At 38.1% G+C, this 26,838-nt stretch overlaps 1 protein-coding gene across 2 annotated transcripts in view; it reads right to left on the bottom strand.

Annotated features, from left to right (window-relative positions):
* The window catches only part of DSG2 (desmoglein 2), a 48,229-nt gene that overhangs the window by 7,518 nt on the left and 13,873 nt on the right, over positions 1 to 26,838 (bottom strand). Inside the window, exons 2-12 of one of the 2 annotated variants that reach the window (XM_068563137.1) lie at positions 23,232 to 23,267; positions 20,701 to 20,835; positions 16,482 to 16,643; positions 16,192 to 16,336; positions 15,213 to 15,379; positions 12,947 to 13,084; positions 12,647 to 12,832; positions 8,555 to 8,820; positions 6,018 to 6,160; positions 5,498 to 5,725; positions 613 to 840 (exon numbers count right to left, since the gene is read on the bottom strand). In XM_068563137.1, the coding sequence (XP_068419238.1) occupies positions 613 to 840; positions 5,498 to 5,725; positions 6,018 to 6,160; positions 8,555 to 8,820; positions 12,647 to 12,832; positions 12,947 to 13,084; positions 15,213 to 15,379; positions 16,192 to 16,336; positions 16,482 to 16,643; positions 20,701 to 20,835; positions 23,232 to 23,267 (1,834 nt within the window). The remainder of the gene's footprint in view (positions 1 to 612; positions 841 to 5,497; positions 5,726 to 6,017; positions 6,161 to 8,554; positions 8,821 to 12,646; positions 12,833 to 12,946; positions 13,085 to 15,212; positions 15,380 to 16,191; positions 16,337 to 16,481; positions 16,644 to 20,700; positions 20,836 to 23,231; positions 23,268 to 26,838) is intronic. The other variant, XM_068563138.1, reaches the window with a different exon arrangement.

Genomic DNA, 26,838 nt, shown 5'->3' with positions numbered 1-26,838 from the left:
CTCAGAGGGTCTGGCTCCTGTTGGTGCAGGTGAAGGGGCAAGCCAAGCAGAGGGTCTGGGGAGGTGGAGCTCTGACAAGATGAATGTGAAAAGCAAGGATCGATGGGAAAAAGATGAGTTTGTAAAATAACCTTGTAACCATAATCTAAATGCATGCAACAAATCTTTTCTGACGACAGCTTTCTATGCACAAGGTGCTGTTCACGGCACTGGGTATGGAAGAACAGACGACATCACTCTCTCATGCAGAGCTTATCAAAATGGAGACACCAAAAAGGTTTAGGTTAAAAGGTTGTTGAAGAGCATGTACAATAACCTTGGTTATTTAAATCAGGAGATGATACATTCTTATAAAACAAAATTCTGAAGAGCACTTCAATAACTTTTGGTGAATTTATCAATGATCAATCCTTGCTTCCCTACTCACCCTCAATAGCATTCGAGTGTGATTATAGAAAAACGAAAGAAATCAATGACTACCGTAGTAACAAAATACTAAAAAAAAAAAACAAAACCCTAAAAAGGCACTAATGTTACTAAAAGAGCTAAAGTGTAGCTTTTAAAATACTAACATTACTAAAAGAGCTAAAGTGTAGCTTTTAAAATACTTACGCAGCAAGAGCAGAAGGGCAAACATTATAAGCGCGATTGCTGCAGGCCCGAGGCCAACGGAGGAGTCATACCACATTTCTACACAGCTACCGCCTTCCACACACTTGCAGACTGTGAGTTTAAGGACCTGCTTTTCAGGGCAGCTGAAGCCTTTACTATCTGCAATCAGCAAGCGAATGTCACTCCTCCCAAGCGTTGGTTCCTTTTGTTGCAGTAGCACGCTGGTACCTGCAAGGACAAGATAAAAAAGGAAATAAAAATGAGTGATTACCAAGGAAGGGCAAGATTAAATTATAGAAACATTCTTTTTTAAAATTTATTGAGATATAGGGACTTCCCTGGTGGCGCAGTGGGTTAAGAGTCTGCCTGCCAGTGCAGGGGACATGGGTTTGAGCCCTGGTCTGGGAGGATCCCACAGGCCGCGGATCAACTAAGCCCATGCGCCACAACTACTGAGCCTGCGCTCTAGAGTCCATGAGCCGTAACTAATGAGCCCTCTTGCCACCACTACTGAAGCCAGCGTGCCTAGAGCCTGTGCTCCGAAACAAGAGAAGCCACCGCAATGAGAAGCCCACGCACCGCAACGAAGAGTAGACCCACTCACCGCCAACTAGAGAAAGCCCGTGCGCAGCAACAAAGACCCCACACAGCCAAAAATAAATAAATTAATTAATTAAAAAAAAATTTATTGAGGTATAGTTGATTATATTATGTAAGTTTTAGGTGTACAACCAGTGATTCACAAGTTTTAAAGGTTATACTCCATTTATAGTTATTATAAAATATTGGCTATATTCCCTGTGGTGTACAATATATCCTTGTAGCTTATTTATTGTACCTCTTAATCCCCTACCCCTATCTTGTTCCTCCCCACTTCCTTCTCCCCAGCGGTAACCACTAGTTTGTTCTCTACATCTGTGAGTCTACAGAAACATTCTTTAATAGCTAATCATTGTTAGCTCCAGTTAGAAGCTTTATTTCATAACTTCTCTATTGAATTCACACTGTGCGCTTGATGAAACTAGTCCACATATGCAGGTGAATAGCAAAGGACCAGATCTGGACATACCTTCCTTTTATGATGACTAATGTTAACAAATTTGTGTGGTTTACCAGAGCTAGGAACTCTTCCATTACTGGGATACAGTGACAAACAAGTGGAAAGTTAAATGACATTTCCATCGAATGACCCTTATTTTACTATTTCTTTTTTTTAATATGTATTTATTTATTTATTTTGGCTGTGCTGGGTCTTAGTTGCAGCACCAGGATTTTCGTTGCGGCATGAGGGCTCTTAGTTGCGGCATGTGGGATCTAGTTCCCGGGCTAGGGATTGAACCCTGGCCCCCTGCATTGGGAGTGTGGAGTCTTACTCACTGGGCCAACAGGGAAGTCCCCATATTTTACTATTTCTTAAAAGAACTTTATTAAGGCAATTTTCAAACAGATGTAATCCAGGAAAGAGCATAATTAACTCCCATGGTACCCATCTCCAGATTTAATAATTTTCAGCAATGGGCCAATCTTGTTTCATCCAGTCCCATCCTTTTTGTTCCCAACATTGTATATTTGAAATTTTTCAAATTTCACTGTATATATGAAAACCTGAAAGACTATTACAATGAATATTGATAAACCCTTCATAAATTGTTTACATTTTACAACAATACTTTCTACATGCACACTTTTTTCCCCCTGAACTATTTCAAGGTAAGTTGCAGATCTCATGACGTTCTTCAGCATAAATCTTCTAAGACCAAAGGATATTAACCCTCTCAAGAAATTCATTCTTGATATAATAATATATTTAATATATAACCCATATTCAAACTTTTCAACTGTTGTAAAAACGCCCTTTACAGTTCTCGCTCTTAGTCTCTCTGGGTTTTGTTTTTTGTTTTTTTATGATCCTGGATCCAATCAAAGATTATGCCCTGCATTTAGCTGTCACCTTAGTCTCTATTAATAATCTATAACAGTCCTAACTTCCTTTTGGCCTTTCAAGACTTTGACCTTTTTGAAGTCCACTTATTTTAAAGGATTTTCCACAGTTTGAATTTGTCTGACTGTTTCCTCATGATTGGAATCAGGCTATACATTTTTGGCAAGAATATTACACAGAAAGTGTTGTTCAAATGACCTTTTATCTTATTTTTTAAAAAATGTGACTGGTGGTTATTTAAGAAATTTTCTTTCAACATGAATAAAAATAATGACCAGTTTTCCCATGAGTAAAAATAACGATCAGTTAGGATAGCTTAAAACTTTTTCTAATATATGTATAACACTTATTAAAAAATAATTTACTTGCAAGGCAAAGATGGATGAATACAAAGATAAAAAATGAGGTGTTTGTTTGGGAGGTTTTTTTGTTTTATTTACTTATTTTTGGAAGTAAGAGACATCCTCTTCTCATTTTAAGGTCCATATTTTATGGAATTTGATCTCCAAAGCTAGAACTATACTTATTAAATCATCCCCAAAGCTCTGGAGAACTGAGGAAAGCATCTAGTCATTCATTTAAGGAATATGAGCTTATTAAAAGAAGTATAGGAAAACATGGCCTGGAAGAATATAACTAAATTCATGATTGGCTCTGAGGGGAAAGATGGAAAGGGGAGGAAGGGCACAAAGGGGACTTCTACTTTGTCAGTGATCGTTAAAAAAAAAGGCCTGACTCAAATGCGACAAATTGTTAATATTCTTTTAATTCTAGGTGGGAGGTACAAAGGTATCTGCCTTATTAATAAAGTCTCTGTAATTTTCTGTACTTAAAACATTTCCCAAATAAATAAAACAGTTAGGAGCTATTTATTATCATGATAGTTGGTCGATCATCTCATTATACAGCCAAGGAGAAAAAAGCCTGGGTTACAGAACCCTATCTCTCTCAATTGTCTAGATATATACAGTATAAGCTCAGTGACTTCTTGTTATAACACTCTAACATGTATGTGTATCCTAAGGAGTTTTATGTTTCTAAGGCTAGGAAAAAACATTCAAGAGCCCATCAAATTCAAACATCTTTATCTTTAGACAGAAAATCCATTGTGTATCTGGAAAGGCAACAGAGCATAAAGGTAGTGAGTAGAGACTCCACAGCTAGGGTGCTTGGGTTCAAATACTAATTCCAGCTCTTCAACTAGCTGTAACTTTGAGAATGTTAGTTGAACTTTCTGCACCTTTGTTTCCTCATCTGTAAAATGATGATGACGGTAATGCCAAACTTCTAGGGTTGTTAATATTAGTAAAGTGCTTAGACCAATGCCTGGCATTTCCTAAACATCACGTTTCTTAGATAAAAATAAGTTAAGTCTTGGAATCTCAGCAAGTTCAATGCAAAACACATTTACTATCTTAGTCAAAGAAAGGCAAACTCCAATCAAGCAGTCAGCCTAGGTGGGAGTCCCAGACTGCTGTGAGTACAAAATGAGATAATGTGAGCCAGGGGACCAACCCTGTCATGAGTCTTGAGGCCTGTGACTTAATTACCATAAGAAGAATCATCTGGATGTCTGCATCCCAGGGCTCATGCTAGTTGAAAACTTGATCTTAAGTAACCTCAATTAATCAAGATGGTGATTGTCACCCTTACTGGGGAGACCACTTGAGTTAACCAACAATATAACTATCTTTTGCAAGTGAGTACATAAACCCTAAGAAGATTCAGAATTAAGTATAGGAATATTTAAACAAACTAAAGACTTAGTTTTAATATTTCTGCATTGTAAAGAAATTATTTGCATTTGCTATTTATACACTTGCAATATTTTAAGGACAATTAGCCCTATTAACGTGACAGCTTTGTAACTCCAATTTAAAATGTGTAATTATGTTACTAATTTAGATTTATGGTTTTAGGTTGAAATATCACTGGTTTGTTCAGTATTGGACCATTGAAGAGGACTTCAGGTTTGATGTATTTATAAGGTAAATTTACTGGAACTTTAGAGTATAGGAATCACAAGAAAGTTTTATTTGTTCATTCAGATCATTGAAATACATAAAAAGGATGCCAAATATACTAAATTTATAAATATATTGAAATGTTAAAGGTGTTTAATTTGTAAATTGGACCAAACATGATTCAAAGCCTCTTAAAATGACTGTAAAATTTGCTAAGCCTGAGAAAACAATAAACTTAAAAGTTAAGAAAAATTGGGGTATTACATTTAAAACTTTTCTGAAACGAGCACTACCTGTTTAAGACAAAAAGAGTCTTCTGGATAGATTTTTCTACATTTGAAACCACCTTGAAGGAAGCCAAAAGAGCACGTCAATAAGGGGGTATGTCCCAAGATACGGATCTATGCACACGTCCTCTTGGCATGGGGGCCAAGGGGTCAGACAGACTCCTTTCCATGTTTTGTCCATCACTTACCAGCTTTGTGACTTCAAACAAGCTATCTAACTCTAGTTAAGCCAAAGCTTCCTCAGCTGTAATCAGGGAATAATGTTATGGGGTAAGAAGTAAACAAGATAATGCATATGAAGGGATAGCAGAGTGCCTGGCACATGGTATATGTTCGGTAAGAGTTATTTTTAATGGAATCATCGTTACCGTACATCAAGAGTTTTAGAAGGCACCTACTCTGATTGCTGTGCTTAGAAAGGAAATATTCCTCAGCTTATGAGACAACTACTTCAAGAGCGATTTGGAGAATACCCAGTTACCTTAAAGATATTAGATATCTATTCTCCTTCACTCTCTCCAAATAGGGTATTTATTATTAGGCAGATCAAAGACACTATGCCTGAGGTTCAGATCCTCATTTTATAAACTCAGTTGTATTGGAAATATAATTCATGCAAAGAAAAAAGCCTGTATTATAAGGATTTTAGATTTCTATCATGTTTAAACATACAGTCCAGTGATTTTGCTTACTTTCTCGGCTTACTATTTTCCACCTTTCTGCCATTCCAGCTGGTTTGTCAATGACAGAGAAACTGAAAGGCCAGCTGTTTTGGGGTCCGTCCAGGTCCTCTGCGGTCACGTTCACATATTGCACGTCATCACAGACCGTCTGCACAGCGTCGACCAGTGTGGGACAATTGTCATTGATGTCTTCAACCATGATAGTAATAGTGCCAGTGATGGTTTTTCTAGGATATTCTTAAAAATAAGAAAAAGATAATGTATATTCTGGTTATACTGCTCATATGGACATAGTTTGAATTCTCTTGCCAATTTGGTAAGGAGAAGGTAGTAACCAAATTAGGATGCTTTCTATCTTAGATATGTTTTCATATTCAGATCAAGTAATATCTTTTAATCCACTAAATAAGTAGAAATGTGACGGTTTACCCATTTGGCCTTCCTACAAGATCAAAACAAAGGTCTCTGATGCTGGAAAATAAAATCTAAATGCACATAACCAAGAAAAAATATCTATTTAATAACTTACCTTCTGTCAGAGCCAAAATCTTTGCAGTGTATGTACCATTTTGGACATATCTGGATTCATAATCAGGAATTTTTACAAGTCTAATTTCAGAGGTGGCAGAATTCACAGAGATCCAATTGTCTATATCTTCAAATTTGGCATATCTGTTAGAAAGCAGACAAAATTAATTTTGAGTTCTGGATAAAATGAGACTATCTACAACTAATATCTACAACTCTTTTAAGCTTAATTTCTGCTTTATTATATATGTTCTTATCCCAGGCATTAGTTTGGAATGTTTTCAAATTTCCTGAAACTATCCTAAAAGCCCCTCTGTTTACTGTGTATCACACCTACTTTGGACCCTTCCTTATTTCTGTAACATACCCAAGACATACGTGCTAGGGCGACGCCCTTGCCTACTCACCCGGGAGGTTTACGAGTTGCTCTTCAGTCTGTCTTACAGCTTTCAATCTAGTTTTCCTTAAATTTGGAGTTAACCTTGGAGGATAACTTAGTCACCCAACAAGAACTCGTGGAGAAAAGCAGTTTTACAGTCTATTATTTATTAGCATGTTATTAATATTTAAAAATATCAATTTAAAAAATCAATGACTGCCTTAAATGGAAGTACTTTAAATTTTGGGATATTGTTGATTGTTCAGAGCAATAGGCTTCTTTCAGTTAGAAATGGTTAAAAGTGAAAACAATGCTGATAAGGTGATTTCTGGGTTTATTCCTTCAAAGCAAAGGAGAATTGGTGCAAAAAGAGACAGCTTTGGGAAGGCAAGGAGAACATTCATAGTACATTTTCAGAAATATATGTAATTTAATACCATCGAGTTTAAAATGTATCCAAATACAAATATAAACCAAACATATGAGAATTTGATTCAACCAATCTTATTAATGATTTATTTTCTATTAAGTGGCTGTTTAGGCATACAAAAATGAGGGGCTAATATATGGCAATATTTGTTTATAGTGACTATTTAAAAAAATTTCAATTATACACTCGAACTAAATTTTCCTGTCTTTTAATATTTATACCAGTAAATGATGATACATTTGGATTTTCACAAATATTTCTGAATTTCATGGCTGGAATTTTAAAGCTTGAACTTAGCTGCTGTCAATGTTTTCCCACATAATGCTTATAACAAAGACAAAGTTAAAGTAATAAGAATCACATTGCACAATGGAATGTTTTGTGTGGTCTCATTTAAGGGATTTTCTGTTTTCTATTGTGAAAACTAGACACCATTCAAAGTAGGACAGCAGCTCACATGTCATGTCAAATATCCATAACAACTGATGCATATGAATAATCAATAAAAGAGTAAATTATGACAAAGTCAAGAGAGTGATCCTTCTGCTGTCCTTATCAACATTTCTAAATTAGGCGAATACTGGAAAATTATTTCACTTAGCTGTGCCTCTCATTCCTTATCTGTAAAATAGTAGGTTCAAATTAATCTTTAAGATCATTCTTATTCTAAAGTTCTGTAAGTGTATGCTAAAAATAAAATACTTTTGAGGAGTAAAGAAACATGGTTCATTATTTTTCAAGGAAGAACATATGATCTTTTGATACAGTCGTAACTCTTACTAAAAACAGCCACCAAAATTAAATAGTTAGATGGAAATAGAAGTTTCAATAGAGAGTCACAATATTATTGGAGGATAATTAATTAGAACATCTAAGCCTCTCAGGGGACAGCGTGAGGAATCATAAGGAACACTCATTCTCAATTCCGGGGATTTAGGTGGGGACTGCCTTCTTAAGTTTAGAGCCATGGAAATAAAAACTAGACTATAAAACTCGAGAGAAGCTGGACTGGTTCCTGAAGTTAAGGTGGGCAAAAAGGGGTCACCAAGACATTGCAGAAAACACAATGGAAGCTGTTTGTTAACATTATTTTGGAAAAAGGTCACTTGCTACTATTGGCTGATGAATTCCATGAAAAGGAGATTCACTAAAAGGAAAGAGATTGTTGAAGAGCTTCCTCCATATTCCCATTCATGCTATGGTTGCCCACGCATCTAAATACAATGTTTCATGAGTGCTGCTGGCACCCAGGGACATAGGCTTAAGGGGAGTGAAGCAACCGACAACTCTGGCACCAACAGCAGGAAAACATAGAAGCTGTTGTGTCTTGGGTGGCAGGTGGGGATTCTTAAATTCAACCAAATAACTACAGCTAGGTAGAACTTCATAAATAATAGCTCTGTAGAGAGTCATCTTTTGATGGCATGGCTCTGAGATCTAAGATGTAAATTCTCTTTCTCTTTTTAGCCTTCTCTACCCAGAATTGTTTTGAGGTGAGCAACCCAGCCTCTGCCTCATACTCGGGTGGTGGAGGGAAGGGGATCCTGGGAAAACTCCTCTTTGCCTCTCAGTGACATGTACAACTCTAGGAAACTTAATCTATAGACCTTTGGGGGATTATAATGGCGGGCCTCGAAGGAGTGAAGTGTTAAAATTTCATTACGATTTTTGAAAATAGGCATTCAAAGTCATTTAAAATGAGGAAACAATATTCATAACTATCTCTTACTTTACACGGGCTACTTGTCCAGTGTCGCCGTCAAAAGCTTGAAATTTTCCCATTATTTGGCTTTGGCTTGATTTTTCCACGCTCTCACTAGTGTGAAATCGGATTATGCTGCTTTTAAAATAAATGCCTTCTTTCACATTTTTCACTTTGACTTTGATCGGAATGGATGTAGGCTTATATTTATTCTTAACTGATTTGTGAAAAGCTGCTTTGTTAGTGACAAAAATGCTGAAGTCAAGATTCTTCATTTCTTCATAATCTACTTCCTAGAAAGGCAAAATCAAAGGGAATGCTTTTCAAAGGGAAAACAACTAGAACACACATGTGTGGTTTTAGTGTCAGATTACAGTAATTTAAAACATGAAAAATACAGCAGTACTGAGTAGTCCAACTCTTATATTGGTACCATGTCATTAAAAAGTCTGTCAATTTTGATGTTCATAAATGTTAAGGATGTTAAGGAAGCATCCCCAATTTATTTAAGGTCAAAATCATTTAAAATGTATCCATTTTTATTTTTAGCAATCTGAAGTGATTTTTTTTCCTTAATAAAAAAAAGTTAATGGACATCCAATATAAGTTAATATTCCTCAAAATGTGTTCCAGGGGTTTGTTCTGATGAAAAGGGCTACATAAGTAGCTGCAGCACTGCCAGCTCTATCCCATGGCATATCATAAAACCGAGACCTAAAAAAAAAATTAAAAACAAAAACAAAAAAACAAAACAAAAAAAAACCGAGACCTCCTGTAGAAAAAACAACTATTTAGCTTTGTTAAGCCGAGGGATTTTCAAATTTGTTTAAACAGAGAATCTAACCCCCTCCTTTTTAGCATAATGTCTATTAATATCTGGTTTGCTATTAATGCCATAAAAGATTAATCCTCCTCTAAATACTTTGATCTTTGTGAATTGTGGTATTTATTAAGTACATTTGATATAATCAGTTTATCACTCTATGCATATTTTATGTTCCAATTTGTCCACTTCCTTTTTTAAAACATTTCTATAGTATTCTACTATTTAGATACACTTAATTTACTTAGCCATTCTGTTATTAGGCATTTCGACTATTTGCAGTTAATACTGCTCTGAACGTTTTTATACAAATTATTTTTCCCCTGTTGAGCTACAGAGGGAAGAGGTACCCAGTCAAAGTTTATGTAGGTCCTGTTGCTTTTTATTTCTAGTGGTCCTGACCATTTAGATGTACTGACTGACCATTTTTGCTGTTTCTTCAGTATATCATTAAATATATTACATGTGTTTACATGAATTACTGCAACGTTCACTTTTGCTTTTGGATGATTTATTACGAAATCCGTTTTCCTCTCTATAGAGTTCCGGATATATAACTTCTGCCCCCTTTATTATATGGGTCACTGTGGTGTTGGGACAATAACACAACACAAATTGACTACAGAAAAATACACTCTTTGTGACTGTAGAATCCTTGTGAAAGTTATTGTCTTTTTAAGTTGCTCTTGCACTTCACACACTTATTTTGATGGTATGAAGTATGCCGGATGAGAAATAAAATCTTTCAGCCATATGTCATTAGTATTCAAAGACCATGGAAGAACAAGACAGTGGTAAAAAAAAAAAAATGAGCTAGGTACTAGCGACATAAAAACCGTTTCATAGTGTTTGTTATAAATAGCCAGCGTGGGGCTTCCCTGGTGGCGCGGTGGTTGAGAGTCTGCCTGCTAATGCAGGGGACACGGGTTCGAGCCCTGGTCTGGGAGGATCCCACATGCCGCGGAGCAACTAGGCCCGTGAGCCACAACTACTGAGCCTGCGCATCTGGAGCCTGTGCTCCGCAACAGGGGGGGCCCGCAGGCCGCGATGAAGAGTGGCCCCCACTTGCCACAACTGGGGAGGGCCCTCCCACAGAAGCGAAGACCCAGCATAGCCAAAAATAAATAAATAAATAAATAAATTAAAATAAATAAATAAATAAATAGCCACTGTGCTCCAAAGGGAATGGAAAAATTTTCAGCATCAAGAGCAATGTATGAGGGCATATACCTCTATTTTTACAACTGTTAGCAAATTTTCTCTCTCCCATTTTTGCTATCTTCAATAGCATTAAAGATACTAAACTTATTTGTTAACACAGCTGAGGCTTTTTCTCATGTGATGATTCACTATCTCTGTTTCTACAGTTTAAAGGATCTATTCTTCTCCTGTATCTTTTTTAGACTGCTTTATTGAGGTATGATTTACCTACAATGAAATTTACCCATTTTAAGTGTAAAACGTGAGGATGTTTCATAAGCCTATGTGGTTTTGCAAATATCAAGACTGTTGGTTTTAGAACACTTCCATCACTCCCCAAAAGTTCCTTTTTGCCTATTTGTAGCCAAGTCACAACCCACCCCAAGCAACCACTGGTCTGTTTTCTTTATAAGCGCTTTTTGCCTTTTCTAGAAATTTCACACAAATAGAATCATACAGTACATAGTATTGTGTGCCTGTATAAAGTATGTTTTTGAGGTTCATCCACATTGTAGCATGTATCAGTACTTCATTTCTTTTTATTGCTCAAGAGTATTCCATTGTATCAATAGACCACATTTTATCTGCTCACCGGTTGGTGGACATTTGGACTGTTACCAGTTTTTCATTATTATGGATACAAACCACTATGAACACTCGCATGCAAGTTTTTTTTTTTGTAGATGTATGTTTTTATTTTTCTTGGGTGGATACCTAGGACTAAATCATTAGGTCACTGGATAACTACTCTATGTTTAACTTTTTATAAAACTGCCAAACTGGCTCTACCATTTAATGTTTCCACTGGCAATATATAGGAGTTCCAGTTCTATATTCTTGCTGATACTTGGTGTTGTCAGTCTTTCTTTGACTGTAGCTCATTCTAGCAGGTGTGCAGTGGTAGCTCACGTAGTCTTAATTTGCATCTTCCCTAATGACTAATGATGTTGAGTATCCTTTATGCACACATTTGCTATTTGCATATCTTCTTTATCTAACTTCCTTGTCCATTCATTTGAATGAAATCTGATTACCGCCTTTATAATTTGGAAGTGATTCTTTATACAGTTGCAAAAGTAAATTTGTAATTTTCTTCATCTGTTGCTGTCATTTTAATACTAAATTCACTATTTTTTTTCATGCCCCCTTTGATAACCCCTTTTTGTGCTACCATGGTGCATTGAGGATATTTCTATTATTCATCACTAAGTGATTGTTTCTCCTTATGTGTATTACTGGCTTTTTATCTCAGGCATCTAGCATGGTTGCACCTATAATCTATGACTAAAAAGTATGCTTAGTTCTGTATAAGCAGGTAAATCTATTTCGTCTCTGATGCCATTATCCATGTGTTCAGTAATCATAAAATGTGTCTTCCCTTCAAACATGAGCTAATCTTTTTCTATTTTCCTTTGCTTTACAAAAAGTAATCTAAATGCATAACGTAGCCTATTGATAAATGGTATCAATAATTATTACTATGAAACCTCAAGTTAATTTTTCTCTATTCGGTTATACATTATCATCATTCCTCTTCCTGCTATTAGGGTTTACCTACTATGCCATATATTAAGTTTTGTAAAAATGTGGAAACCTCTGGAATCAATTTTTGTCTGTGACTTAATGAAACAGTACTTGGAAAGCTGTAGCTTTGCTTTTTATTTTAAAATCTGATAAGGTAATTCTATCATAAACCATTTAAACATACACTGATATTCTTCTTTCCTTATTCTGTTAGATGAAGATCCATCCTTTAAGTTTTGTTTAAGAAATTCTGTGGGAGTAAAGGGTTTTAATTGTTTAAGACCCATATGCTTAATAACACTATTAAATTTCTGTTCATTGATTCAATTAAGCACACTTATAACACTGGGTTTCAAAATGTGACCCTCCTACTACTGACATTAGAAACACAGAAAGTGTAACCACTTACTAACCACAGAAATTGGGCAAGTAGGGATGGCTCTTATCTCTACAACTGTGGTGCCAGTTAACTGATTATGAAAAGTACTTGTAAATATGTGGAGCTCAAAATATATCAGTCCCCTCCTCTGGACCAAACTCTCCCATTCCAGTTTTGAACACTAAGTACTTACCTTGATAAGGGTCACGATTCCTTCATTAGTTTGAGTATCAGTTTCTATGTGGAAATAACCCCCTTCATTTCCTGATGCAAAAGTAAAATTGGCTAACCAATTATCGGAGCCTACTTCATCTGCATCGAACACTTTTATGCGTAAAACTTCTACATTGGCTTTGTTTTCTTCAACTGTTCCTTCATACTGCAAAACATAAACAGGCAATTTTTATTCTGATGTAACACAAACCTAGGTGATATATTTTTAGCTTATGACTAAAATATACATAGGCATGTTTGTTATAAAAATAATAGTTACCACTTTATTTTCGACTACAGGTATATTGTCATTGACGTCCAAAATACGAATCTGAACTTGAGCTTGTTTTCCTGGTTTATCTGTTACTTGTCCATTGCCATCTCTTGCTTCTACCGTCAAAGTATAGCTGCTGTGTTCCTACAGGGCAATAAAAAATACCCAGCTGGGGTGAAAATGAATGGCTCTGTCTTTCTGGTTTTCGTTCACTGTATCATCAAGGGAATGAACCACAGTACATTTTATTCATAAATAAGTCTCATGATCTACTGTTAATCCTGTGAAGATGCTGTTTATTTGCCATCAGAGCTTTTCTAAAAGTGCAGAAAAGCCCAATGCAGTTGTTGATATCGAATTCTTAATTATGTCATTGGTGATATTTATCAGGAGATGAGTCTCTCCTTATAATAGTCTGAGCACAAAAGAGTGCGTTCAAAATGTAGTTTGCGCTACACTGGAAGCGATGGGACCCTAGGACTTGGCTTTTTCTATCCCACACATCATTTTCAGCTAAAAGTTAAGCCAGGAAAACTTAATCCCCCAAGAACACTTGACCAGTGAAGGCAAAACTTGGTGAACTTTGTCCATACATCCCGGGAGATTAGATTCTTGGAGAACGTGTCCTAGAGAATAACGTCTCAGATATTACTCCAAAGGGAAGCCTCTCTTCCACGTGGTCCCCTTCCGATGGCTCCATTCAGTGTGGGTGTTGTTTAAGGAGCCGGGCAGCCAGTGCCAATACCTGGGGACCCTGTGCAGGGCAAACTGGAGCCGGGCAGCCAGTGCCAATGCCTGGGGACCCTGTGCTCAGTGAGAGGCAGGACAGCAGAGGCTTTGGAACCAGCTGGCTGGGTTCCAATTCTGACTTACTAGCTGTGTTGGACACACATTATCCCTTTGGCCCTTGGTTTCCTTCTATGTAAAATGGGGGTAATTGTATCCGCTTCACAGGGTTTACAGGTGAAGTTAATTTGACTTAATCCACGTAAAAGGCTTGGAATAGCACCAGGCATGTGGTGAGCGCCCAATAAGTGACAGCCAGTATTTTCTGGTTAAACTTTCCAGAGACAGAAGCTCATTAAAAAAAATCACACTACTAATTCAAAATAGTACTTTTCCATTCTCATTTTATGCAAAAAGGTAGAGTAGAATTTTAGGAGTAATAATATGTTTTAATTTTACGAAGACCTTGATAGGAATGTTGAGCACCATCCTCTCCGTCTCTGGCCAGAGTCAAATCATTTTTCCAAGTAATACAAAACACGCTGACTGTGCCTGGATGATGATTTATATTTGACGATAATACATTGTTCTTAGGGTCATCAACATTTTACTATGCATGCTGTTAAGACCTTTATGTATGTAGCATTTAAAAAAATTCTCTCTCCCTTTTTCAACTAAAATGTTCCCTTTGACTTAGAAACAAAAAGTGAAATGTTTGAGAAAGCACCCTTTTTAGGAAACTGACTCAAATTTTCCTCCAATTTGGGATTTACAGTAACTCTTTCCTTTACAAATACTTCTGTTACGCTAAATAGGACTCCTATTTCAAACTTTTTTCCTCCCTCTGTATATGTATTAGTAGTACGAAAGATTCCTGACGTTTCATTATAGAGCCACAAATTAAGGAACATTGCTTTGGAACTCACTAGCAAACAGATCGAGACTGGAGAGGCCCTAGGACAGTGCTTATGTAATTTTGAATTTTTTAGCAGCCGCATTTAAAAAAGTAAGAAGAGGGAATTCCCTGGCAGTCCAGTGGTTAGGACTTGGTGCTTCACTGCCGGGGCCCACGTTCAATCCCTGGTCGGGGAACTAAGATTCCGCAAGCCGAGTGGCGTGGCCAAAGAAATAAATAAATAAACATTAAAAAAAAGTAAAAAGAAACAGGTAATACTAATTTTAAACAAATATATTTCATTTAACCCATGGTATCCAAAATATAATCAACTCAAAAAGTGATCAACAAAAAAATTATTAAGGTGATATTTTACACATTCTTTTTTTTCATACTAAGTCTTCCCAATCTGGTGTATATTTTCCACTTACAGCACATCTCAATTTGGACTAGTCACATTTCGAGTGGTCAATGGCCACATATGGCTGATGGCTACCATATTAGACAGCACATCCCTAGAGAAGGAGCATTCCGAGTTATCCTATGAGTAAGTAACATAGACCAAAGTCAGAAAATTAGTAAAGAAATAGAGAATAACCTGGAAAGATAGAGGAGAGCTGAAAAGATGAATAACATAAAATATTAATTTACCTCTCTGTCCAAGGTAATACTGGTTGTATAAACCTCTCCTGTATCTTTATTTAGGTAAAACAATGGAGAATTAGCAGGCTTCTGAGATACGAGTCTATAGGAAATTTTAGAATTCAGAGTGTTGGGCTCATCTGCATCTGTTGCGGTGATTTTCATCACGAGTGTATCTGGCATCAGAAACAAAGGTGTCCAAGATGAAACTCAACCCTTAGCACACTTAATGTATGTTATTATTTTATTTATAATATCAACTTGTTCCAAAAAGGATTCCAGGTATTTATCAAAATCAGTTTACCAAGATCAAAACATTTAATTGTTTGAGGAAATAAGTGTGAATGGAGGTAGGAATAGGAAAAATAAGGTGAGGGTGAGGCTGAGGTTAGTACATACAATTCTTAGGATGAAGTCCTGAACACTTGCTATAAGAGGGTCACAAATTTGTTTATAATAGACCTAATAACCCATACAAAGAAAGAAGAATGAACAGATACAAATACATGCTTATTAAAATATAAGCAATTCAGGAGAAGCATAGCTATTCTTTACATTCTGATCAAAGAGAAATCTCTCCAGCATTTAACACGTGCATTGAAGTCTGACAGCTGAAACAATACGTCAAAGGTCAGCAAACTACTGCCAGCGAGCCAAAGCCAGCCAGCCACCAGCTCTGGTGAATAAAATTTTATTGGAACACAACCATGCCTATTTGTTTACATGTTATCTATGGCTGCTTTCCTGATACAGACTAAAATTGAATGGTTGCTATAGAGACCTAACCTATCACATCAATCTACCACATCTGTTTGAGGGTAAAAAATTTATAACAAAAAAGCAGTTCCAAACCTAGAGCAATACGTTTATTATTATTTGTCCTGTGGGTAATACTCAGCCTCCACTAAGACAGAGGTTTCAGTGTTCAGTTACACAATGGGGATAAATTGGCCTTGGATATTCATTCGTAAGAAAAATAACCTCTTACTTGCCGCACTCAGCTCTTCAACAGACCCAACAAAGACGTCCTGTGTGAACACTGGCTCATTGTCATTGATGTCAAGAACTTTAATTCGGAGTTCTATTGGTTTCTCTAAGTTGTTTCCTTTCTCATCCAAACCATGACCAATTAGCTGAAATCACGACATAAATAATAGAAGGGATTAGATTTAAGCTGAGGTCATTCAAGTACCATAGTCTCAAAACAATAATAAAACATATCATAATTATTACCCAAGAAGAACTGCAAACTAATAAATGTAAAATTGTTCTTCTTACCAGAAAAAATGGTGTTTCTTCTCGATCTAGAATGGTGGTAACGTTCAATTCTCCGGTGTCTTTATTAAAGACAAACACACCAAAAGGTGGCTCTGTGATCCCTTTTCCAGTGTATTTGTATGTAATTTTTAGTTTTTTTTCTTCTGCAAGATCAGAATGTATCTAACATAGAAATAAGAAAGGAATGCCTCAAGTTAAACTCTCTATAACTTATAGGTAGTTGTTTTCAATGGAAAATTTCACTCTGAAGCTGTCAGATGTTGATGGGTCGAGGGTGGGCGGTGCACAGGTGCTCCAGAGCAGAGGTGCTGGTGTCAGAGGACCTGGTTCTGGTCCTGTCTCAGCCACTCACCAGGTAGTGATGCTGAGGCAGTTACCTACCCTCCTGTGTCTCAGTGCTCTCATCTGTAACCTGAAGAGACACTACTGCCTACCTCTCAGGGTTGTTATGAAACTAAGGTATCATTAGGGGGGGTACATCTTGGTGGGGGTGGATTTTAAATCTAGCACATAAGGTAAAAACTGCAGAGTCAAAATCACCTTCATAACTCTGTTCGATCATCAGGACAGTATGAATAAGGCATCCTTCCATAGAAGGGTTAAAATAGTCAAGTGTTTGCCTGCTTGGAATGCTTCAGCAAATCAGGGTTTCTAACCTGCTGGGTCTTCTGTAGTTAACACTTTCGCCCTCTATAAACAGCTTTATTTGTATCTCTAATTCGTTTGTTTGTTTGCCATTTCTGTATCTCTCATTCTTCATTAGTAAGTGTGTCTCTGTGGCCTCCTACTGGATCCTCAATTTCTTTTCTTCAGACATCGTTGAAGCCATCACCACCCACCTGCCTGGCCAATTCTTTGTCCTGAAATCTCAGGATTAGCTACACATTCTTCCCAGAGGATTCTCAACATGCACTGGGGCTGGAGGTTGCTGCTGAGAATGATCAATGCGGCTCCAATCTCCTGCTAGAGCTGCTCTGCTCCGAGAGTGGAACGGTGATCCTGGGGCAGCCCATGATCACTTTTCACCGAGCTTCTCTGTCTTTCTTGTTCTCTGTGTTTCTGTTTGTCTGTCTCTCTTTTTTTGCCAAGTACATGCATATACACACACAACACATGTGTATGTGCATATACATATATACTTCAGTATTTATAGAGGATATTCTAGATCTCTATGTGCTAGTTATATGTATTATATAATTTCACTTACGTTAAAAATAAAACCAAACTGTGTGTGGACATAACAGTTGGTTTGTATACATATGTATGCATGTAAGAGTATGTAAGTATATACATACTTATGTATTTCACAAGATCTGGAAGATACTAAACTGTTGACAGTATTACTCCTAGACAGAGAATTTGGAAAGTTGGGGAAATACAAGATCTTTTGCTTTTTATGTACATTTTACTCTGAACAACTTCTTACTTCACTTTTTTCCAGCTTTATTGAAATATAATTGACATAACATTGTGTAGGTTTAAAGTGTACAATGTGATCGTTTGATACACATATGTATTGTGAAATATTTACCGCAATAAGATGAACAACTTTTATAATTAAAATTAGTAAGAAGAATAGCCAACACTTATCGAACCCCAAAGAATCAATGCATTTTAGGGAAAGAATGTGTGAATGACTCAGATATCTCATCAAACCAAACCAAACCAAACCAAAGCAAACCGAAAAGCTTAACTCCTTATATACATACTATTATGTAAAACCGTAATTAAACATTTAGATTTTAGAAGGCTTCTATGAAAACAACATGCTGCTGGAAAAAGGAAAGTGTTGTCTTCTGTAGCTGCTCTTTCTTTTAAGGAGCTTATCACGTATAATGTTTATAAGATGGGAAAGATGAAGGTACAACTTGCATATGAACAATCATTCATTCACACAAATGTTTACTGAACACCTACTGGATGTTGGCACTGCTCAGGGCACGGGGCATGAGCTATGAGACCTAAGGTCTAAGCCCCTGCCCTGGGGGAGCTTACACTCTACTGAGGGAACCAGACAACAAGCAAGCAATTTATGACATAACGTCCTGGAGGCGAATGAGCTATAAACTGAGCAGAACGAGTGAGGGGACCGAGATGGGGTGAGGCCGGGAAGGGAATTCTTTCAGGAGGTAACTCTTGGCTAGAGGCTTGATGCTGTGAGATACTGCAAATATCTGTGGGGAGGGGGTTCTAGGCAGAGGCAACAGCAAGTGCTAAGGGTGGGAGGCTGGAATGGCTTGTGTCAGCTTAGGGAGGTGGCAGAGTGGGGGCTGGGGGCTGATAGGAGCTAAGGTCAGAGAGGAGGTCAAGGCCAATGAATCCCAAGAGCTCTTGTAGGCCGCAGTGAGGCGTTTACTCCTTCCACTGCAGTGGGCAGCTGTTGAAAGTGTCTCACTAAGGGGATGCTTTGATTTGTCTTTTCAAAAGATCACTCTGGGGCTTCCCTGGTGGCGCAGTGGTTAGGAATCAACCTGCCAATGCAGGGGACCTGGCTTCGAGCCCTGGTCCAGGAAGATCCCACATGTCATGGAGCAACTAAGCCCGTGCGCCACAACTACTGAGCCTGTACTCTAGAGCCAGTGAGCCGCAACTACTGAGCCTGTGCGCCACAACTACTGAGCCTGCGAGCCACAGCTACTGAGCCTGCGTCTAGAGCCCGCACGCCACAACTACTGAAACCCTCGTGCCTAGAGCCCGTGCTCCGCAACAAGCGAAGCCACCGCAATGAGAAGCCCACGCACCGCAACGCAGACTAGCCCCCGCTCGCTGCAACTAGAGAAAGCCCGTGTGCAGCAACAAAGACCCAACGCAGCCAAAAATACATAAATAAAATAAATAAATTTATAAAAAAAAACAAACCAAAACAAAAAACCCCCCAAAAGATCACTCTGGCCGCTTTCTGGAGAATGGACTGTGGTGGGGGGAGGCGGAGGCAAGAGTGAAGGCAGGGAGGTGAAGTCGGGGCGCTTTTGGTAACACAGGTCAGAGCTGACAATGACTCGGACAAGGAGGGTGGCAGTGGGGGAAGTGGACAGACCTGGAATACATTTTTGGCATAGAACTGACAGTACTTGCTACATTTTTGAAATACTGGGTAGAATTATAGTGCCGTTTACTGAAATGGGTAGAACTTATGGACAACAGCTTTTGGGAAAAATCAAGGGTTCAGACTTTGCACATGCTAAGTCTGAGATACATATTAATAGAATTACCATATAATTTATCCAAAACAATGGGCATTTTGAGAGTGAAAGGGGAGTTATTAATGATTAGGCTAGGACAATGGCTACAAACTCAGACTGTTTCAGGCAGGATGTGTGGTCACCGTACCACCTATTAGATATCAGTTCTTCTCATTTTGAAAACTACCTTCATGGGTGGCAGAATATGCAACTCTGGTATAAGAATTATTTCAAGCCGAAAGCAATTGAGAAGAAGCAGATAAAAGAAAGCTCTCTGCCCTCCCCCTATTTGCCTAAGAGCAGGACATAAATTTGTAAAGGTGCCTCTCCACCCTTCTCTACGAGGAAGGACAAAAGTTAATCACAGGAGTTAGATCCTTATCAGCCTGGAGACAGGACCAGAGGAATCCACAAAACAAACCTGACTAACTAGCTTTTTCTCTTATTAGTTGCCCGTATAGTTGCCTTCCCACAGTTTGCTGCTCCTGGAGATTCAAGGTCCTTTTCGTCTTGTCACTTCTCTAAAAATTTATTGTTCTTTTGCTAAGTAGCTATATAAACCCAAATCCTAACCAAACCTTTGAGTTACTCACCTCTGGGTGCTCCCATGTGCTACATGCGTGATAGACATGTTACTAAGCTTGCTTGTTTTTCTCTTGTTAATCTGTTTTTTTGTCAGTCCAACTTCCAGGGCTCCAGCCAGAGAAACTAGGAGGGTGGTAGGAAAAAGAACACTGCCCCGCCCCCAACACATGATACTATCTCCTTTTGAGCATAGTAACCCTCTGTTAAACAAAGATTCAACTAGTGCCAGATTCAACTCTTAGTTGAATCAAAGCCCTACATTATATATATATGTTCACCAATAGTGCTGCATCTTCCAGAATGGGAAAGAGGCTCTTCCAGGTGGTATCTGGAATATTAAAACCTCAGTAAGTACATCATATAATTTTCCTAAAATTTTAAAGTGAACATGAAAGTCCTCAGACCACACTTTAGCAATACGCATGCATTTCCTGTTCCTCTTCAGAAGGTACCTTGGCAATCGGATTCTTCCTGGACAGATCCTCTCCTTCCCGAAGAGTCACAGGGGCAGTGAGCCAAGAGCGCTTTTGCCTCACTGAGTGAGTATGTTTAGGAAGCAGCTTATTTTCATTTCTTGAGTGTAAGGCCTAAAACAACAAAATAATGCCCCCAAATGATTAAGTGCCCTAAGACATTAGTATGGCATCCTGAAATTTACTAAAAGTTGAAAAGGGGCTGTGCAAATTTAAAGGTATAAATTTCATAATTTTTTAACAGGCTTCATTGTCAAAGAGGAAATATATACAGTCTAGCAAACACTATATACCTGAAGAGCTTGTTTCCAAACCAGTAAAGCAGTAAAGCAGTTTTTTATCAGTTAGAAGAGATCTCCCAGAGTGAAGAGTTAAAAAGGTAGAGTAATTGAGTGATCTTACAAATGGGCAAATTAAAATTAACATACCAAGTCAAGAATTTTTTTCTGACTGACTGAAAATGAAGTTTTATTTTTCTGTGGTGGCTTATAATTTAAAAATGAATTACTAATGTTTTAAGACTAAATGTCAGCAACCTGTTGATAAGATATCAATTTAACTAAAACTAGTGCAAGTGTCAGTTAATGAACTTATTGTCTTAAGAATGTTAAAGGATTAAATCACCCATCTTTGGTTTATCAAAAACTTTAGGTAGAAAACTATTCTATAAATTTTCAGTTGTGCTTTAATAGATGAATATATATTTTATCCAAGGAAAATTTTAATACAGCTGACCTAGTATTTTAAGATCAGAAATGATTTTTACACTAGGTTTACAGTTTTACTCATTTTGTTGCTGTATATAACAAGTATTTTATTTCAAAATATTTACACTGGTTATCACTAGGTCACTGATTTTTTTCTTTGTTTTTAGTGGAAAAATTCTTCTATAATTAAAAAAAATTAAATTATGTATCAAAACATTAAAATAACATTAAAGTTTATAATGTAAAAATGTAAAACATCCTCCTACTTTTTCCACTCATACTTTGGAGCATTCACTGTTAACAGCTTGATAAATATCTTTTATGATCTTTTCTTATGACCTTACATCTGCACATGTAAAAAGGTCTCTTTTTTTATAAAAATGCAATTATACTGTACATCTCATTGTGCCCCTTGATTTTTTTTTTTAAGGGTGATTCATTATTTATTTATTTAATTTTATTTTTGGCTGCGTTGGGTCTTCGTTGCTGCATGTGGGCTTTCTCTAGTTGTGGCGAGCGGGGGCTACTCTTGGTTGCAGTGCGCAGGCTTCTCATTGTGGTGGCTTCTCTTGTTGTGGAGCACGGGCTCTAGGCGCGTGGGCTTCAGTAGTTGTGGCACGTGGGCTCAGGAGTTGTGGCTCACAGGCTCTAGAGCGCAGACTCAGTAGTCGTGGCACACGGGCTTAGTTGTTCCGCAGCATGTGGGATCTTCCCAGACCAGGTCTCGAACCCGTGTCCCCTGCACTGGCAGGTGGATTCTTAACCACTGCACCACCAGGGAAGTCCTGCCCCTTGATTTTTCATTCAGTACCTCATCATGGACATTCTTCCATGTACCATAAATTGTTTTACCATTCTCTCATTGATGGACATTTAGATTGTCAAAATATGCTGCACAGACATCCCTGGATAGATGTTCCTGTGCATGTGTTTGAGTGGGAATGGCTGGGTCTGAGGTTATAGGGATAGAGTAGGATAATCAAGTAGTTAGCTCAGAAATACCACTAGGGGATTGTAGATAGAGAGAGAACTTTAGGGGACTTTGGGAGACCCCAGTAAGTTAATGATCATTCAGGAAAGCAACGGAAAAATCCTGAAACAAGCTTGCTTGACTCATAAAGCAGAGCAAGTCACTTAGCATCAAAGCCAGATCGGCTTGCTTAGCAATAAAACCATGCAAAACAGAAGCATGAGACATGCCCCAAAACAATCAAACACTAGTGGAAAATAAGGCCTACAACCTGCCCAGTGATGTCAACAAGTTAATGACCCCTAGGACATGCTCTCTGCACACAAGAAAACAGTAATTTATGGAAAGGTGACATTTCAAAGTGAAAGACCCTCATTGTACTGAGACCTGAAATAATTTTTCCATAGTGCCATGACGGTCCTGGATGCACCATATAGGGTCAAAAACTCCCCCGCCCAGCATGTAGGAGGAGTTAATGATTGAAGACTCAAAGAATGAAAAAGAAGGTGGTCTTCTCCCCCTCCCTCCTCTTCCTCTGATTATAAAAATGTAGCCCACTAAGTACTCGGAGCAGTGCAATGCTTGCCTGCTCCCTTGTAAGCCTCACAAGTGTCCTAGTCTCTAATAAATCACTTCTTATTTATCACTTTGCCTCTCGCTGAATTCTTTCTGCACTGAGACATAAAGGACCGGAGCTCCCTGGAGCCCCCCCGAAACGCCACCTAGCGGTTTCAGCAGGAGTGTGTGTTTTCAATCTGGGAAAGGCACAACTGTCTTCCATGAAATTAAGCCCTTGAGTCCAAAAGACAGGAATAATCCCCTCGGTTCCTTACCTCTAAATGGAGTCCATCTCCAAAGTTAAAGCAGATCTGGAAAATAAAATTATTTGTTGTTTAATACAATTTATCACTCAATTCAGCTTAAATACTTTGTTAATGAATAACATAGTACCTAGGATATTATAGACATTAAAAAAGGGGGGGGGGTGTGTTTAACCACTACTATCCATCTTTGTCAAAAGGAAACAAACTTTAATTTTCCCCTTTGCTTCCCATCATGACCGGGGCCAGAGAGAGGAATCCATATTCTTTTATATGCATACTCCCTCCCCCAGGAAGCTCAGAACACAACTCATATCTGAAAAACAAAGACACAAACTCTCCTTTTGAAATCTTAGCCACTCTCTGGTCCTTCCCTCCTTACCCTGTGGTTTTCACCTCATGTTCTCAGGGACCCACATACCTTTCCTCAAGGCCTTTAGGGTGAGATGCCCTCCCCCCCCTCCCCCGCTAACGCCCATCATGCCCCATAGTCGGGTCACACATGACTGCCCATATTCAGACTTCATTCCTCAGCTTCCTCGGTCCTACCAACTCTTTTCTTTGGTTCTTATCAAGCACTCTGGACTTATATTACACATCATTATACAGAACTAAATACAGTTATGTTTACTCTAAATCTGCACAACAAACCCCCATCCTGCCTTTTGACTTTTGCGGCACTTTGTTTATAGTCCATTAATCTCCTCTTGGCTTCCCTCTTCTCTTGGTTTAATCTGAACCAGCACTTCTAACAGGGTAGCCACATGTGGCTATTTACACTTAAATTATTTGAAATTGATAAATTTGCTCAATTGCCGCAAGAGGCAAGTGGCTTAAGAACACTTCCACCATTGCCAGCCATTCCAAAGATATTGCCAATGACTCAGGGATCCTCAATCTCTTGATCTTCTAATATTCCTGCCTCACTTCTTCCCCTAACTCTGTAAGCCTCACTATGATTCTTTTTGACCCTGTACTGACATTGCTAGAGAGGGCCAGAGAGATTGAACAGACCCGTCACACATCCATGCTCCCTCCACAGGGGTGATGTTTGTTTCTAGGGTGACTATGTATGTTTATGTTTGCCCAGGCAAGTCCTGTTGTGCAGGCATCCCATCTGTTAGCACCCCTTTCATTCTCCAAAGTGTGCTCATTCAGACCATAAATTATACAACGGCCCTATCTTTGCTTCTTGTATTGCATCCCTATCATACCATCCCAAACTTCCAGGCAATACCCCAATCACATTGACCACACTTCTGAACCCACTCTTAGATGATCCCACGTTTTATTTGACTGAGATTGTATCTTCCATCACCCTCTCCTTCCCCTTCTTTCTCCAAGGAAGAGGTGTCCTGATGCCTTTCCAAGGTTAACCACCATCTGTGTGCTTTATTTTCATCTTTTCCACTTATTCTCCCACATTTATCTTCTCAAGAAACTTGTTCCTTTCACCAATCTTTTATCTTCATTTGCTGCTGGCTCAATCAAACATGTTTATTTCCTTCCCGTTGGTTGGTCAAACAAAGTTAGATCTTCCCCATCTTAAAAACACACAAACAAACAAACCTCTTCCTTGTTTCTGTTAACATTTAATCTACTGCTCCATATCCTTCTTCTACTATAATTCCAACCTGAAATAGTTGTCTATATTTATTGCCTTTACTTCCTCACCTGCTACTTATGTATTAATTCTTTGTAATCTGTCTTAAATTTGGATTTTTCTCAGTCTTGTCTGCCTTTTTTCATGTGCATCTCAGGTCACACAGATCCATGAAGCCTTGGTTGGTAAATCATGGAAAGCAGGGCTTTCTCTAAAATTTTCCAGTCTCTTTTGCTTACTCACAATCCCTTTGAAGGCTTCTTGCAGGGTCTGCTCTACACATGGATCTTTCACCTTCCTTTCTTTCCTCTACCTTGTAGCACGTGTTCTTGTTTCCACCCTTGCAAAGAGATACGTAAGGATAGTGGATGTTCAGCCTCTAATATGAGTTTCTCTGGGGCAGATGAACCACCATGGCTAATTTTCTATTTTATGGTCAGATATATTATTTCTTCCTCATCCTCTCTATTACTCGTTTACCAGCTAGCAATGGCCAGAGATATCTCCAACCAAAGTCGTGCTCCCCAAATTTATGTACTTTCAAAGGTGGCATGGTATAAAAAAACAAGTGAAAGCAATGCTGAATGGATCACTCCTCTCTGCATGTTTCTCTGGTGCGTATTTTTGAAGGGAAAGACTAGGGACTAGATCCAGGATTCCTCATTGTCACATCACCAGGGGACATTCTTAAAAAGTGATATATTTCTTGCCCAGCCTCCTAACTACTGGTTTCTTTTCTCTGTACGGGCCACACTGAGGAGTTGGCTGGATTAAATATTTACCACTTTTATTCTTCCCTAGAATCTTACTGGGCCTAGCAAAGGTGTGATATTAAATATGTGTTATTTTAAGTAAATGTTATCATTCTGACCAAATACCATGTGTGCCAGGATGCAAGCAAAAGGGGCCAATTTATAGTCTTCTAGTCAAACATAAACTCTTTATAAGAGTATCTTCATTTTTTTTTGGAACGTACTTTTTTAGATGTGACTTGTTAAGAAAACTACATGACTTTAAACAGTGCTTCTTAAGTGTTAATGTGTATTTTGTTCACTGGGGATCTTGTTAATGATAAAATGAAGATTTCAATTCAGTATGCCTGGAGTTCAGCTTTATACTCTGTATTTCTAACTGGCTCTCAGACGATGCCAAGGCTGCAGGTTCTTGAACCACACTTTAAGTAGCAAAGTTGTAGAACTGTGACAGGCAATATCATTCGTTTGTCGAGGGATACAGACAACGAAGTCCACCTATTCATTATTATCTCAGTACTCAACACAAGAAACTTTGTCACTCTTGATTGCTAATATCTTGAAAGCAGAGAATCTTTTATTTCATGAATTTACTTATTTTTAACCTTTAAAAACTTTTAAATTGCAGTTATAGTCAGCCCTCCATATTGCAAACGCGGAACCCGCGGATGCAGAACCCACAGATACGGAGTAAGACGCGCCTCACCATTTTACATAAGGAACTTGAGAATCCACGTATTTTGGTTTCTGGGTGGGGGTGGGGGGGAATCCTGTAATCAACCCCCTGCGGTTACGGAGAGGTGACTGTATGTACAAAAGCAGAGTAAACAGTACAATGAGCATCCACATGGCCAGCACCCAGTTTCAACAACTGCCTAGCACACACTTTTCTTTTTCTTTGCCCCATTGCTTCTGAAGGGGTTTTATCCCATTTACACTTTACTATTGTTAATGCTTTAGTTATAGCGGCATTTGATTTTTGATTTTTGAGAATTTCCCTAAATGTTTTTTAAAAAAAATTGAAGTACATTTGACATACAATATTTGTTGCAGCACACATTTCTTTTTAAATAAATTTTTAATTCAGGGATATTTTTAGATTTACACAAATATTGTAAAGAGGGTACCAAGAGTGCCTTTACTCATTTCCCACTAAAGCTAACATTTTATTTTTATTTATTTAAAAAAAATTTTAATTAATTAATGAATTTATTTATGGCTGCACTGGGTCTTCGTTGCTGCACGCAGGCTTTCTCTAGTCGTG

This window comes from Eschrichtius robustus, chromosome 14 (genome assembly GCF_028021215.1).
Source record: "Eschrichtius robustus isolate mEscRob2 chromosome 14, mEscRob2.pri, whole genome shotgun sequence".
In the NCBI taxonomy this organism is placed as follows: Eukaryota; Metazoa; Chordata; class Mammalia; order Artiodactyla; family Eschrichtiidae; genus Eschrichtius; species Eschrichtius robustus.
The sequence above is the reverse complement of the archived record's forward strand: the minus strand, read 5'-3'. Positions and strand labels throughout refer to the sequence as shown.